General features: G+C 39.6%; 1 protein-coding gene across 1 annotated transcript in view; it reads right to left on the reverse strand.

Moving 5' to 3' along the window:
• EIF3F (eukaryotic translation initiation factor 3 subunit F) overlaps positions 1–1940 on the reverse strand; it is an 11519-nt gene extending 9579 nt beyond the window's left edge. The window contains exon 1 of the mRNA XM_031554572.1: positions 1919–1940. Within this exon, the coding sequence (XP_031410432.1) occupies positions 1919–1940 (22 nt within the window). The remainder of the gene's footprint in view (positions 1–1918) is intronic.
• Between the last annotated feature and the right edge of the window lie 15405 nt (positions 1941–17345).

Consider the following 17345-nt stretch of genomic DNA (forward strand, 5'->3'; position numbering starts at 1 on the left):
GAGCGCGGGCGGTAAGCTGTACGGGAGTGCTGTTCGCCCGTGCTAAGCGAGGGCAGCTTAGCCTATGACTCCTGGCCTTTCTTTCATTATTATTTTTTTTTCCTGGCCGTAACTGGCTGCTACTGTTTTCGATGTGGGAGCGCTTGTAACGCGGCAGTGCTGTGTCCTTGCAAACCCACTGGCATCTGAATAAAATGGAGCTTAACGTCACTGATTGCAGATAAAAGTGGAAGACGTTGTGCAGGCAGATTTCAAATATTAAAAAGCTGTAACATTTGTAACAGCTAATGTGTCATTTGTCCCAGCCCTTTGTTCTTACAATCTTCCAGCTTTGCTTCTCGTGGATCAGTGTGTCCTTTCCTCAGTATTTCCTGGGTCAACATCAGCTTCCCATCACTGGAGCCCAGACCAGAATCACGTTCAATCCTAGCAGACCTTTAAGACTGGAGCTGTTAGCTGAGTCTGTCAGCACAAACGCTTGCTTTGCTGTGTCTTGATGGAACCTGTATGCAGAAGGGAAGTGACTAGGCTGGAAAATACATATTTCATCTAAATAGTGTAGGGAAGCTGCCGAGAGAGAATGGCAAAAATGTTGCTATTCTGTGGACTCCAGGGTTTGATTGCTGATCTAATTTTTGATGCCATTAGAGTCAGATAGTGGTGACTGTTCACAGCTCTGTGTTCTGTTTTTTTTTCTAGTATAAAGCAGCCACATCATGATGAATATGGGGACAATGAGGGAAAAGGTTAAGATTTTCATTTGCTTACAGTAATGGGAGCTGAAGAGGAACTCGAGTAATAAAATTTAGGGGATGGTTTCTGTATTGGAGTTTGGAAGACCTGAGTGCCCATTGTGTTTTTGTTGCTGGCATCTTGGGTTATGTTGGACCCAATTTGTATAACTGAGGGAGTGGCAGAGACGTGTTTTGGGTAGTATCTTTGCTCTTCCAGTGTAGTGTTTTGTAGCAATTAAATAATGTTATTTCACTCCATCTCTGCCACTGACTTTGGGAAGTCATTTAACATTTGTATTTCAGTTTTCCACAGCTGTCAGATCTGCCCGATGATGTTTGACTGGCTAGGTTTGTATATGGGACATCCACAGACAATCTGCTGAGGAAAGACAGGAAAGTCTTTGCTCTTTAAGGAAACAGCTTTGAGAGGAAGCTGGAGAGTGCGTTTCCTGACCTAGAGACCGAATTTTAGAAAGGGAAGAAGTGTTTGTCTAGCTTACTCAGGAGGAGGAAAGTAGCTATCTCTGTAGTATTTTCTGATAATAAACATAAGTAATTCTTTAGCTGAGGTGAGTTCTTGCTGCTGAGACCTGAGATATAGCAGCAAAATATGATTGCATTTTATATCAGAAAAGCTAGGACTATGCTATAGTATTTGCAAGGGGTGCTTTTGCTAAATGCTGCCCTAGTCAGTCTGTCTCTAGATTTGAAACACCCCAAGCACTGACACACAAATTCACCTATATTCTGTTTGCCAGTCTTTCTTGAGCACTGTTGGCTGAGTGATCTGCTGGGGACTGGTCTGACTGATGTGCACAGTTCCAAGCTGCCCAGCACTCCAGCTGAATCACAAGCCTCCACTGCTCTGCTCAGCATTAGTTACTGTAGCAGTTAGGGGACTACACAAACACAGTAGTTAGGCTGTTCTGGTGAGAATTTCTTTCCCATTATGGAAAGCTGAACTTTGTTTACAGATGCAACTTCACAACTGATTTTGTATGCCCAGTGTAATTTGACCTGAGAAGTTCAACACTTCCAGAGTGGATTTTAGATGTTCTGGGGATTTTCTGTCCTAATTCTCTCAAACACTTGGAATTTGCCACGTACTATTCTGGATGACAACCCTTTGCACATCTTTTTTTGCATTGGAACAAATAATGAGAGCTGATCCATCACTGAAATACCATCCCGGTCATTTGTTTCCATAGTTGCCAGCAAGGCTGCCTTCTGCCAGTGGCAGAATTTATGTGACACATCCCTCACCAGGCCCAGACATCTCTCAGCCAGCTCTGTCTAGAAACTTGTCTTTCATTCTTCACCCTCTCAAGTCAAGAGCGCATTCTGTCTCTCTGAAAATACTGTAAAAGTCCTCTCCCAATGTTAGCAATTTTCTATGCCAAATATGAATAAATTGCCTTATTTTAAAATGTAGGTGCTGGTGTCATTCTTTTCAGCTGTATGTGTCTTGTAATATTATGCAGAGCCTTTTAACAGAATGGTCAGGCTTATTAAGAACATGTTATCTTAAAGACAGGAAAAAAAAATCACAGCCTTCTGCATTTCTGCAGTTGGTTTCTTACAGTTGGTTGACCCTTTTTTCTCAAATATGAGAAATAAATCCCTTCTTTTCTGAAACAAAAGATTTTTTTGAATGGTAGGAGATGCCTACCTGGAAAAAGCCATTGTTTTCTCATTGTTTTCTCTTTCTTGTGAGAAGTCTCTCAAGATATCGTCAAAGGTATGAATTTTTAGGTTTTGCAGCCTTGATAAGTACTGCTTCGAATTTGTTTTTCTTATATCTTACTTGACACTTTAAAAATTAGGTAGCCGAAAAGTCATTGGGTGATGTTTTTCTAATAACTTTAGGCCAAGAGAAATGGACTTGGAATATTTCTGTACTTTATCTTCTGTCTTGGATCTGTGCCTGGAGCCTGGACTCTGGATGCTTGCTCTGTGGTTGGTGGTGAAGTGAATGCCTGCAGAAGGCAATTCTGGCACCATCCTGCAGCACAGTGTGGATGCCCTTAGTTGTCTTCTGGAGAGGTCGGTTTTTTTTTCTCTTATTGATTGTAAGAAGAGTCTGCTGAGACTCGATGTCCAATGTAAGCATTCCATTGACCTGCTTAATACCATCCGAGTGCAGCTCTATCCTGTGACAAAAGGAATGCAGCACAAAGCAAAGGATGGGTGGTAAAGGTGTGATAGTGCTGACCAGCAGCAGGGCAGCTGTATTCTGAGTATTTAGGAATGAGTGGGGAGTTGTGCTAACAGCTTATCTTTCTGTTCTTGCTTCTGTATCTGTACTCTGATCACCATGTTCCAGTTCATTCATGAGCTCTGTGTCGTTCTGAGCATGCCTGTTCCTGCAGTTTCAAATATCTGTTTTCTGTATAGCACAAAAAGAAGTTATCTAATTTAAAAAATATATTTTTAACAACTGAATAAGTGTTTAGAAATGGAAGAGCAGGAGCTAAAGAGCAGTTTGAGGGACAGCACAGCATCTTTTGAAGCAAATTGAAAGTCTAGAACATTGGACTAAGAAACATCACAGTAGATGTTGGATATATAGTGGTTATGCCCAGTGAAACCGAGTCAGATTTTTGCTTCAGTCATTGTACCTCTAGTTCCTGGAAGCTCAGAGGACTGAATGAAGTACTGATCACTGGAATATAGTGTTTTTGCAGGAGCAGAAGATATGGATGCTAGTCACACCTTCCTTTGCAGGAGAATTATGGAAATAATTGTGTTAGTTTGTTAAAAGCTTAAATATTCAGTCCTGGGAGATGTATGAGTACTGCAGATAAATTGAGGGATTGGAAAAAAAAAAAAACTTCTCCACATTTCTTCTGTAAAGCGTTTTGGAGACTGGCAGTCTGCAGCCTTTCAGCAGCATTTAAATTCAGTCTCTTGAAAAGAAAAGCATCTCTCTCTCTCCAGTAGATTGCTGTTTCTCAGTTTGAAATCAACCCCCAGAGGGTTTCTCTGACCATTAAACACAGTAAAGAACAAAGATCAATTGAAAACACATTTAGATTTAAGCTTCCTGGCCTGCTTTTAATTTATTTGAATCAACATTGGGAGTTATTACCGTGGTCACTTTGGCCTTTTATTTCTTCCGTGTCTTTTTCATCTAAACAATCAACTTCAGGGATGCCCAACTGCTTTCTTGAGTATTTTAATCTTTTTTTCTAATCTCTTCCAAATATTCCTGAAGTTATCAAAGGATTATACTTTTAATGCAGAAAACATATTAAATAGAAGCAGAACTATGTTTGAGTTTAGAGGGAGTTTGCAAGAAACTTGTGCAAACAGAATTTGTGTTGTGGGACCTTAATCATTCAGTAGCCCACCAGGACATACAGCTCTAAAGGATTTGCGGTCCAGATACGAATTTAGAATAGTCAGTGGTTTGGTTGGGTGTATTTATGCCTTTGGGCTTTCAGGAGGGGAATCCTAAATGCAGTTTGTAGCAAGTTCTGGGAATGAAAATTGCTGAAGCGTGAGCAGCTTTGGCCATGGCTGTTCTCAGGCCTAAACTTTTTTTTTCTACAGTATTGCCACCAGAACCGTGATGCCAAGCATGTGGCTTTGTTGTGAGGCTTGCCTTTATTTGCTGTTTTTTGTTTTCAGGTTTTGAGTTTGTTTGTTCTTTTCTTTTTTAACGTCATGCTGCTGGAGCTCTGAGGTAAGTGATGGTATTAGCTTTTAGAGTTTTAAAATGCTTTTAATTATTAATACTCTTCTTTGTAATATGTTCAATGTGCATTCACTCAATTCTCCTTTGAATTTTAAAACCCCTTGCGCATTTTTGGGAGTTATAGTTAGGATGTTTGAGTGTTGAAAGCTGATGGCAATCAAACATTGCTGCCAAGAAGAAAATAGCAATTAACATGTGAGCATACACACATGGTAAGACCACTGCAGTGGCTAATACAGTGAAAGTGCAAGAAGCCCTGGGGCCATGTTAGTACAGCAGCTTCTCTGGACTAATACGCAATTCTCACTGGGGCCACTTAATTTCTGTGCTCAGGCAGCTTTGTCATTTACTATGCCCAAGGTAACTTAGTCAGACAGCACAACTACTGCTGGATGGCAGTGTTTGTAATGCTGACATGTAACTGCACAGAAGGACAAGCACTTGGGAACAAACATACAGCAGAGATCCCAGGTTCTGAGTAGTGTGCTCAGGCTTTTCAAGGGAATAGCATTAGTGATAATGTCAATAGACAGCAGAGCATTTGTTCTGAATAGTTGTAGCCTAGATCCAGCTTATTACATTTATGGGAGGATGGATGGATGTGTCCCAAAAAACAGATGTTGGACAGATGGTAGTCAAGTGATCGGTCCCACCACTACCCACAGTGAGTGTGTGTCTGCAGGTAAAAAGGTTGTGCATGGAGCACTCTAATTTCTGTAATTTTTTGCAGGTATATTAGTTCTCACTTACCAACAACTTACGTATTTCTGTATCTATAAAGTGCTATAGCTTTCTCCTGATGCACCTGTTAGCCTTGGGTGCCTGTGAATCCTAGGTCTAGAACTTTTCAAATCTGGTGAGACTGGCATGCTAGCCAGTGTACTGCAGAAGCCTTTGTTAGACTCTGCCTTTTCCTTCAAAACACAAATTTTGATGTGCCTTTTTCAGTCTGCTTGCTCATAGAAACTGTCTGTTATGTTTTGTGCTAGCGCTGAAAAATATCCTTTCCACTGAGAACTGCTGCATCTGAGGTAACTCAAAGCAAATATGACTGCCTGCATAGTGACTCATAGTGCAGTCCAGTTTTCAGCAGGGTTTACTTAAGGTGTTGTTGTTCAGTCTTTATCATCTTTGTTCAGCATGGGAACGGCAATTATATTTCCTGTGTAAAAGTAAGCCTTTTTCAAAACATAATTCTGTTCACAAGTTCATAACACTACTGATTTGAGTGCATCCTTAATTGTTGTTCTGTGCATTTGTTTTGTCAGCTGAAGGCAAATTACAAGACACATGCTATGCAAACAAAACATGGCACTTAATTGTTTTGGGCAGTATGTCCAGATGCTGTCACCGCAGGAGAAGATTGGGGTTGGGGTAGAACTTTTGAAAAGGCTCAAGACTATTCCATTTAGGGTGAAATATTTGTTTTCCACTGTCCTTTAATCAAAATCAAACTGAGGTTTCCAGGGATTGTAATAATGTCTCGAGTTGAATTTGGCTCTTTTGCAGCCCATCAAAAGAAGTTGTCCTTGACAAAAACAATATTTTAAATATCTGCTCACAAGCTCTGGAGCCAAAAGGCTGCTGTTTCGTTTGGCAAAATACCTTCCAAAGAACAAGGCTGAGACCTGAAGCTGAGCCAAAATAAGCTCTAGCAGATGCTTAGCCTAGAAAGCACTAGACAGCATAGCTAATAACACTGTGGAAAGAATGGGATGGGCAGCTTACTAGCTCTGATTTGTTGGGTGGGTGAGCTGCCTGCCTCCTGTCTTATTGCTCTGCCAGCTAGAAGTCCCAGTAGACTGTCTACTACCTCACCTTCCAGGGTTAATCTAGTTCTTGCTGTGTGTACTGCTATTGTCAGCAATAGACCTTCTTCAGAACAGGTGTGGAGCTGAATGCCATTCTCTCCTAGTGGACTCTGTTTAACATGAATGGTGGAAATCCTTTTGATCAAGAAGCTTCGTTGTGTTGGTCCATTCACATTTTCTATAACACATCTAGTATTGCAGCTTGCAAAAAAAAAAATAAAAAATAAAAATCAGATGCTAGTGAGATCTGAGAACTGTGAAAGCTGTGCTCCTCTGACTGAGATTAATCTAATTGGCTAAAGTTCTCCTTTCCTTCCAACTTGCTGGTTCTGGCCTAATTTGTCCTCATACAGTGCTGTTGTTAATCTCAGGTCTGGCGGGAGACTGAATAGACTTCTTGGTGTGTTTTCTCCTAATGTAGAGATGAGGTCTGGGACTCTGAGGCAAAGGCAGAGCTAGACTGCAGTGCCCAGCAGATGGTTAGTTCTGGTTGTTGTGAAAGCACAACCTGACTATGCTGTTCTAGGACAATTTCTGTGAAACTACAGCTTAAGTACTTCTCATTTTTCCATATCCTGATAGTGAGAGGAGGTGAGGACAGACAATCTAGAAAGCTTCCTTGGGAGAGATGCTTGTCCTGTAACCAGAACTGAAGGCTTGGGTTTTGAAGTCAGACTCTCATCACAGATCTTACCAGAATATAGACAGCTAATTGCTGCTCTTCTGGAAACAGGCAGTCAGTCTAGATAGCTTTGTTCAAGTTAAGAAATACCAAGTGTCAGTGCTCAAGGCAAAAGCTAAGTATATATTAGTAGTGCTTTTGCTGCAATAGAGGCTGGGACAGATTCTTATCTCACTAACTTTGGTGCATGCCTGGAAGAAGCTTTCTGTCTGGTATAACAGATACCAGGATGTCTTATGAAATAAAATGTTCTAGTTTGAGGGGGGGAGGAGTGATGAGGAAAGAAGAGCAAGTAGTGATGTTAAAAATCGTCTTAATTCAAAGCAGCAATTGTTTGTATGTGTGGCTCTATTTATTTAGACTAGTTTTGACACTGAGCTGCTTCTCCAGGCAAAATTCAGAAGGAGCTTTGCTTTATTTGTTCCTGCATAGCCTGTGCCCATGGAAATAGTGCAATATGATTCATGCTCTTTTGTATATCTCCAGCATTTCCGAATCCAAGAAACAGGTAATCTCATTCCATAACTGTTATTTCTATTATCTGAACTTCAGGTTCCGGAAACACTGCATTGGGTTTATAGTTATTCTGATGAATTATTATCCTGGTGTTACTCTAATGAGGTTAGTGTAGACATGGCAATAGCAAGAAAAGTTCTTGGGAAGGTGGGATTCAGGGGAAAACGTTGAAAAGCTCACTCTAAGAGCATCTGGTACCCCCTAGAAATCTGACTATACTAAATATGTAGCAGTGTTAGGTTTCAAGAGTGTGCTCAGGAAAGTACGCTACTCTTTCCTGGGAGTTGCTTTGGGCCCATGCTGAATGAGATTGTTGCACTGCAAACTGCTTGGTTTGTGCGGCTTGGCTAGAGCTGCTGTTGGAGGACATTTGATTTGCTCGCTGGTCTAGAACTTGTGGGGTCTGGTAGAAGAAGAGGCTTTTCATGTTGTTTTTTTTTAAAAAAAAAGCTGTAGTGGTTTGTGGTAAAAGTGGTGTATTGGTTTCAGTTTTGAGTTAATGAAACCATAGCAACGTGACACAGGATGCAGCAATGCATAGGCTACATATAACAGTTGTTCAGCTTCTATGGAAAGAAGAATAAAAATGATACTTGATTTTAAGTTGGGCTAATGCTCTGCATTTAACAGCAAGAGGTCTAGGACATAAATAAGCCATCAAGCTTCCATCTAGCAGAAGCTATATGTGGTTGCTTTGAGGGGACTTTGCCCTTCAGAAAAGGACTAAGCATAATCTGAAACCAGTTGTCTCTGTAAGCTTAGGCAACAAAAAAGAAATGCTGCTCATTGGATAGAAAAATGTGCTGAAAAGAAAATGATAGTTCAAGGAGCAGGCATATTATTTTCTGTGAGGTTTGACCTCAGATTTTATTCTTCCTTGTGTTATTGTAACTGGTGATCTATAAGCCCAGGGCACTGTCTTTCAAATGGCACTGCTGTCACTTAGCACCATTTTTTCTCTCCGGTTCACTTCTTACCTTGTGAAACATTTCAGTTCAACAGAACCTAAATTGCTGAGGATAATTTCTTTGGATTTTGGGTTTTTTTGAGGGCTACCATTAATTAGACATTTGCAAGATCCAAAGCATTTACTGATGCTGTACAAAACCAGCATACAAGCACTATTTATTCTTGAGCACTGTGAACTTGCAGCATTCCTGGCACATAGGAAATCTTAGCTCATTTGTGTGCAAGCTCAGAATAGAACCACTGCTGGCAGTAATTTGTAAATCAGGAAATTTTACATACCCCCCCTTGGAAATTGCAGTTGCTGATTGAAATCACCTGTTTGCTCATTACACAATGAGGTATTGAGCAACACAGAACAGCTGAACAGGATACAATGCTCTAAAATCTCTAGCCCAGTCCTTCTGCTTTTGGAGGAGGAACTTAGAGAGTTTGTAGTTTGCTTTGAGTTCTTTGGGTTCCATGTTACCTTGGAAAGGAAGCCTAAAAGCTCTTGCTTTCTCTAGTCCCGGTGAGTGTGGCCAGACTACTATGCTAGTCAGGTGAGACTAAGAAACAGTAAGTAGACAGGTCATGAGAAAAAATTGATTATTTTTTTTTTAAATTTTTGACCATACCTATGAAGGAGGTTCTGTCTGCAGTGTGGTGTTCTAGTAACTGACCAAACAGAAGTATTATACATTCATAGAACTATAATGAGGTGTGTTGTGTGCTGTCTGAAGATAAAATATAAAATCTTTTTCTCTGCGAAATCCACAGATGTCAGCTCTTTGGGGCTGACTTGTTTGTTGTTTAAATGATATCTGTATTCTAGCTCTACGAGGGCTTTCTATGCCATGTATATGATCTTACCTGAAGATGTTCTTGGGTCTCTCAGTTTTCTCCATCCTGAAATTGGTTCAAGCTTTAGCACAGGTAAATGCACTGGCACCTAGAGATGCTATAGATACAGCAGTAACCTCAGAGAGATGTGTTCTTATATCAGGGATCTGTGATCCTCTCCTATGCTCCTATTACTGTTGTGTGGATTGGGAATGAGGAGAGCAAGAACACAAAGTAAGAAGCATAAGGATTGCATTGCTCTTGCTTCTCCTAGCAAATCAGAGTATGCTTACAAAAATCTAGCATGACACAAATGAAAGCAATTTCTTCTTCATTTAAAGGTGATAATAACAAATGGGCCTTTTTCTTGACCATCTTCATATAATTTATGGCTGTAAGTGGATACAAAAGATAATATATATTATATATAACTTTATATAATATAACTATATATGTAACTATATATATAACTTAAAAATTTCTTTGTGAATAGGATGCATTTTAGGGTAATGAAGACCCTAGTGCTCTGGCAGCTGATCCTGATCCAACTAATAATAGAATTTCAGATGTTCTTGATTGATCCAAGACTTTGTCCATTAATTAAATCAGTTGCATTTGGAGGTCTCCAAAATGTTATTTCTCAAGTATCCTGTTCCATGTAAGATTTTTTTTTTTTCAGCCTGAACTTACTCTTCTGAGCCTTCTAAAGCATTGATCAGGCTGCTCAACATGTACATTTCTCACTAAATTAGCATGTAAGTAACAAGTGCTCTCTCCAGAAAATTGCGAGAGCTATCATAACTCCACCTGGCTGTCAGAATACAACATGAGGATGAGGATAAGTCAGTACTGAATTAAAAAGCTTTTTCTTAATTAGAATAAACCTGAAGGTTTTGTCTTTTTTTTTTTTAATGGAATCATTCATGATGCATCTTCTGTTTTGCCTGACATTTTCTGCTTAAGTTTTGCTGATGGACTCAGTGGTATTTCTGTCCCATGGGGATGAGTTGATCTGCCTTCATGGTATAAGCAAATTTGCTCATGTGGCTGGACCTGAGGTCGCAGTTGAGTTGCAGGAGGAGACAAATACTATCAGTTATCCAGTTGTCTGTTCATATTACAAAGTCTGAATAGATCAAAGTTGATGACTTTATATTGTTCTGAAGATCTTATTTGGGAAGTGACCTTCTATGTAGGTCTTCCTTCCCTCTACAACTGTAAATGAATAGCAAGTGAATAGGAACTACCACATTTAATCATTTTGGGTTTCCAGGCCAGCACCCTTGCCTTTATTAATACATGTCATTCTTTGCAATAGCCTAGAAGAAATTGTAAGATACTCTATGCTACGAAGTTCTCCTCCTGAAAGGATAAGAAAAAAGTTATTTCATATTAGTTTTGGTGTACAAGTTCCTTTGTGTACCATCTGTTGCCTTTTCAAATTAAGAAATGCAACTTAATGACTGGCCTTGTGAACATCTCAAGAATTGATAGATCCACCCTCAATCCAAACATCTCTGGGTGGTTCTCCTGTGCTTAGTGGGAGGGAACCAATTCCAGGAGGACACTCCCCAGTTTGTTATGCAATTTGATGATGCAGGCATTCAAAACATTTCCCACAGGTGATCTTGATGTTTCCAGCTTGCTCAAGAGACCAACCTTTGCCTCCACTCTGAACCCTTGCTGCCTCATCTACATTTTGGAGAGGTCAAGAGGAGTGCCATCTAAATGATTCTGCAAAGCTATATGGGACACCATGGTGGGTGGCACTCTTGAGATCCCACAAGAAGAGATGCTTGCAGGAAATAGCAGTAAGACAGGGCTGATAAACACAATAGCAAGCCAGAGTTGCTGAGAGTTTTGATCTGCAATGTTTGTAGAGCATCCTGAGCTGTGCTTCCTGTATGCAAGACTATGTTGTTTATGCATATTTGTTTTTAGCACAAATCTTCGAAGTCACCAGATATTTGAGACCAGCAGCCAGCTCAGAGGTTCTCGGTTTCATTGAGATGGTATTTGATACTAATGAAAATCAATACTTGAGAGTGTTTAGAGTGGAAAACATGACAGTAGAAAGGTAGCATTTTGTGGTATGTCAATTTTGCATATATGTTACCATATATTTGAAGATATACGTACTGTAGTTTTATTCCCTACTAGGTTGTCCCTCCTCTTGAGATGGAGTAGGGCCAAAGTGTTTCCTTGAGAGCCTCGGAACAAGCCTGGAATTCTATTTCATATATCCAGTCTAATGGGTAACTGATTAATGATGTTGCTACTAATGTTAAGACATCAAAGCTGAAGCATTCTGGGGATTTGTCTTTTAAAAAATTTTCTATATCAGGTGAGAAAGCTTTTGTCTTGGCTCTAGTAGAGATCCATGAGTCAAGGAAAAGGTGAAAGAACTGTAACCAGTACTGCTTGTGTCTCTGACTCTGGATGAACAGCAAGATCAGGTTTCCATTGCTGCTGGGAATCTTTCAACAGTAAGAGAGAGCATTTGTGAAGAAGGAAACGTACAAAACTACAAGACAGTATGCTAGAATCCTTGACAGAGCTAGAAATATGAAGTTGCTCTTAGCATATCTACTTGCTAATTCCTCAACTGAATTCCTGCTACTTCTCAAAAAATTCTGTCTCTATGAATATACTTATGTTCAGGAAAGTGTTGTGTTTACAGTTCTGCAAAGAATTACCTTGGCTTAACTACTGCCTTGTAAACCAGTTGCTGATTTCCTTTAGTCTTAATGTTAGGCTTGCAAGAAAAAGGCTTGTAAGCTTGTCCTCCCAGTCCTCCAAATCATGGTTGTAGAAGCTGGTTCTGATGTCTATTACTTGTTCCTGCTGAGTTTGCTTTTTATTCTCTAGACAGGATGCTCAGTTACTGTTACACTTGGAGAAGGGAAGGGTCTGGCAAAATCAAGTGAACGATTGTGATGATTTAAATACCTAGAGCTAACATCAAACTTTTAATCATGTTATAAATACTGTCTGTATTTTCTATAAAATTCTTCTTCCATCTTACATGTAGTTATAAACTCTTTGGGATAGTGATGTTTTGGTTCATAAGGCTTAGAGGCCTCTTGTGACCCTTAAGCACAGTATTAATGTTGTCACCAATTAAATGATCTAAAGATTTTGGTCACTGGCTCAGTATTCAAGCAGTATATTCAATACAGTCAGATTCAACACTTGCAGGGAGTGTATCCTAATTGAACTCTGTGTAAAGCAAAGCACTCTCTTTTCGTGACATCAGCTAAATGCTATTACACTGGGTTGTTGTTGGTTTTTGTTTTGTTTTTTTTTGCAGCCAGACTTATTTTGGAGGATGGGGAAAAGGTTGTTTTCTCTAACATGTAATTCTTCATTGTGCACCCTGTTCTATTAGCAAGTCAGGGAAAAAGTAATCACCCTCTTTCATCCAGTTCAAGTTTACTGTCCTGGCAATGCAGTTTCTACTGAGAGCATGAACTGAGAGTTTCCAAAAAGTAACTGAGGATTACATGGAATATACAGTTCTGTTTTGACACTGTATATCTAGCACTTATCTAAAAGATAACTAATATAATTAAAACAGCTCAACACCATCCCCAGCTGGAAAAAAGTTTTTAACAGAATAGCTCTTGAGAAGTTTGGATTTGTGTCTTTTGGACCAAGTTATTTTTTAAAGTTGGAGTCTAGTTTGGAATTTTGGATCTTGTTTGAGTTTAAAACATGATTGAGAGAGCAGTTTGGCTTGCTGGTTCTCAGTGTCTACTGGTTCAAAATTTATTGGTAGGAGTTCTCCAAGAAGCAGTTCAGCATCGTATTTGGAAAATAATCAGATATTAATAGAATATTATACAATAAAGCTCTACATTGGAGATCCAGTGTTAGACTCTTGTGTGCCTGGAGATGGCTTTCTGGCAATTGTTAAATAACTGCCTGGAGTGAAACTGTGTGTGTGTGTGTGTGTGTGTGTATTGTTCCCTTTTGCCATGATACCTGCCTGAGGGAGATCTGAATCAGTTCTAGTACGATGTGAGATCTTTGGTACAAACAGCAGAAGTCACTGCAAATCTGGTTGGGATTGCTGACAGGAACCACACAGACTTGTTCTGCTGAGCATAAAATTCTCCAGAAAATCAAAGCAATAGCCACAGAATGGAAAGAATGGAAAATTACTAAATAAGAATGCTATAGAAGAAAGGGAAGTATATAAACTTAGCATCTAGTCCTTCCCTTCGCTCTTCATTTAATCTTCAGGGTGAGCACCAGTAAAATTCAGATAAAGTCACAAGTCCTAAATTTGTATATGTAATAAGCAAATATTTGATCAGCAAACAGAGGTCACCTGTTATAGAGAAGGTGGTTTGTGATAAGCATGTGAGAGATCCTACTGTTTAATAATGTAATGCAATTTGTGGTCTCTGGGGATGAATATTCTCTTTTTGCAGTGGGAAACATTTTCTAGAGTAGGCAGAAGCCAGTGAATTCCTACTCAAGAACTCTCTGAGTTGAGTCCATCCCTAGTAAGGGTTCAGATCTGAAGTATCTAGTTTTAAGTTGTTTTAAGATGCAACTCATTCTTGAAGAGAATAATCTCATTCTTTATCTAGAGAATTAAACTGATGAAAAAATAATTCTAGTTCTTTTATCTTTTACATATATATTACTTTGTTAGAGATGGCCTACAAGCAGGAAGAAGACTTACATGTTTTACTCTTTTAAATCATACACTCAAGGGAACAGTGGGTGATGACTTCAAGAAAGCAAGGGAAGCTTTGCTGTTGGTGGAAGCCAACAGCAAAGACGATTCCCCAGTTAGCCACATTCAGTCTATTTCTGACTGTTCCCTGCTTGTTTAGTCCTTGTCAACTTGGTTTCACAGCTATGTGAGACTCATTATGACAAGTATTGATTCAAATGCATACTTCCTTGCTTTATGTTCTTGTATATCTGGTGTCCATTAACTACCATGTAATGTAGATTATAGCCAATTTGTAAATATATCCTTTCTCTTGATAGCTGGAAAGTAATATTAAATGATGGCAATAATATTCACCTATTTACAAAAACATAGGTGAGCCTAACTGGCTCCAGAAACTCGTACCACATGTAAATGGAGAATGTGTGGCCTGGCTGTGGCTTGGCTGACACAATCCATGCTTGCTGTATAAACACTGACAACTACTTAATGCCAGAGAAGTGGTGGGTGTGCTATGTAACCTCAAACAAGTTCCGTGAATTAAACACCAAAGATTTTTCCCAAACAAGCACTTAACAAACCAATAAAAGTGAACAAGTTTGAAGTCCCAGGATTACTTCACCATTTACAACAAATATTTCTCAGTAGTGAAGGTGGTGTCGGTGTCATTCTGTCACCCACGTTATGCAGTGGGCAGTATAGGAAACTGCGCAGGCTGAGTGGAAGTGAAAGATTTGGTTTTGTCAGATGGTTCCATCTGTTTTGTTTTTCTTGTTCAATAACTGGTTTGTTCTGGTAGCACAGTGGTTTGGAGGGTACAAAACCATAGGTTTGTTGCTGCCCCCTGGAAACCTGATAGCCCATGCTATTAAATTTACAGTTTGATTTGTTCTTTTCTAGACTGTTAGCTCATTTGCATCCTGCCAGAAGAAAATATGACCCTGCTGGCAGTTGAGAGAATGCTCTGAATGTTGTGGCTTGGCTAGTGTACCAGCAGCACTGGCTCTGGCCAAGCTGCTTGACTGGGCTTTCCTGGGACTGCAAAGCAGCCCCAGTGGTATATTAAAAGTAGTTGCTGTTTTTTTTGTTTTGTTTTGTTTTTAAGCTGTGGGAGGTGGGATCTGTGTCCCCACTATGGAACTGTAATGTAGCACTACTGCAGAAGATAAGACTTCAACCTCTTCTGGAAGAAGCTACATGTGTACGTTGGAGAGAGCTTTCTTTATGGAAGTGCTGGGGATAACGGCTTTTGCAGGAGACTTCAGGATGCATCGCAGCAAACCCAGAGCAGTACCACGTGTAGTGATGATACTAAGTTGTTGACAGATGTTTGAAGGGCTTCCTGGAGGCTGATCCATTGGTTTGTATATATGCTGCCTGGAATGAGCTTGTAGCCAGGCTGGCAACAATGCACATCTAATCTGCCCTTCTGCAGGAGCAGTGGGGAGGAGGTGGTTATATATGGGTTAGTTGATTGTGGCATGAGTTAAGAGGGATCTTGATTTGCCTAAATTGAGCAAACTTGTCAAAAGACATATTTGAGGAGTAGTCAAGTAGTAGTTCGTTCTTGTTCATTCTTATGATATTCTTCATTCCTAAGATTCCTCACCAGTGTTACTTCAAAGTGAAAGCTGGAAAGGAATGGGAAGAAAACACTGAATGAAAGGCTAAAGCACTAAATGCTGAATAGCATCACCATGCTGTTATCTATGCTTGCATAGCATAATGTTCAGTATGGGGAGCTGCTGTGCTTTGTGCTGCTTTTCAGTGTCACATTTTACATAACATGATACATAACACATAATGCATTGTTATCCATGTGCTGCAGTTTAAGGGAACTCCCATAGCATCACAACTGTTCTTACAAGCTAAAGGAATCCTGGTGATTTTTGTTGTTGTTGTTTTGTTTAATTTTAATGCTTTCCTGCAAATACTTTAAATTCTGTTAGGAGAATTTGTACCACTTGTTGGGTTTTTTTTTGGTTCCTCCTTCCCATTTTCAGAGGGAAAAAGTAGCTGGGTCTACCAAGAATGCTTTCTCCAGCTGGTTACCGATATTCAAAACCACCTCCTGTTCCCAGAAATGGCACTTGCCAAGTCATCACACAGCATGAATTCTGACTTTTTGCAAGGGTAAAATTGCTTGATTCTCCCATAATAGAGATGACTTCTGTTTGATGATTTGTACTGTTACCAGGCTCTCATATCTTTTTGCAGGTTTCTTGCCCTAAACTGCCAGCCTTTTTTTTTATTCAAGAATCAAGTGTTTGTAGCTGTATGTAGAAAAGGAAGTGAAAGATGGGATGGAGGGCAACGTCAGCTGAAAACTTGTCTTGTATTAAACATCCAAAGTTATATCAAGACTAATCTGTGTAATCTGTCTTTAAAACGATCAATGCTATTATCTTTCTAAAGCAATTGATCATGTGGTTAAAGCATTGTCTTGCTAACTCTGCTGGCAACTGCAGAATAATATCACAGTATGAAAGCACAAATTAGTGGTTGGCACAACAAAACTGATTTGCAAATTGTATAGCTCTGTTGAAAAGCTTTATGAAGAATCTTCCCCTCCCCCCAGTTCTGTGGTACATGTTTTTTCCAGCTTGCAGTGTGATTTAAGTTCTTGATTTTTTTTTTTGTATTTGAGGGACAGATGCCACATGTTAATAATCTGAGCAGAAAAATGTTGCTTTTGGAAGGGTTGTGTAGTTGAAACTGGAGAGTCACTGAACTAAAAGAGGCACAGCAGACAGTGAAGGAAGAAAATTACTGACCCTTGGATTTGTTAGTGGAGTTTCCACTCTGTGAAAATAAAGCTGTTCCAGAAACTACTGTTCTGAACAGACTTCACAATGGATTCCTACAGCTTCAAATTGGCTTGTGTGAAAAGCCTTGTATTTTAAGAAATCTCTTATTCATGTGCTAAATAAATGAGTTAGCTGTTCAGTCAAACTTGTGCAGAAAAATACTGAGAAATAGAGCTACTGAATATAACCTCTTCTCAGTGAGGCTTTCAGCCTGAAGAAAAATAATTGTGATCTTAAAACTAATATATAATACCAACTTAGTGTCGTCTTATGTTGTCTAAATACAGCACTTAAAAGCAGTAGAAATTAGGGTGGGGGATAATAAATCACAAATGTCTGAGAATTCTCTGCTGAAATTGAAAGGTCAGGGTAACACGTTTTGTACTTATGACCCAGATAAGGAAATGGCATACCATGTACAAACATCTGAAAAGACTCTTTAATTAATATGTAAACAGCAGGTGGACAATGATGTGTCTTAAATTGCTTTGCTGACACTATGTCCAGGACAGGGCTTGGTGGAGGAATGGATTTGCAATAACTCCTCGGACTGGGCAGGGTTTCAATGGGGCCCTACGGGTCCTGAAACCTTTACTTCTTGGGGACTGGCTGGTGGTGAGTGG

The sequence above is a fragment of the Meleagris gallopavo genome, chromosome 8 (assembly GCF_000146605.3).
Source record: "Meleagris gallopavo isolate NT-WF06-2002-E0010 breed Aviagen turkey brand Nicholas breeding stock chromosome 8, Turkey_5.1, whole genome shotgun sequence".
Classification (NCBI taxonomy): Eukaryota; Metazoa; Chordata; class Aves; order Galliformes; family Phasianidae; genus Meleagris; species Meleagris gallopavo.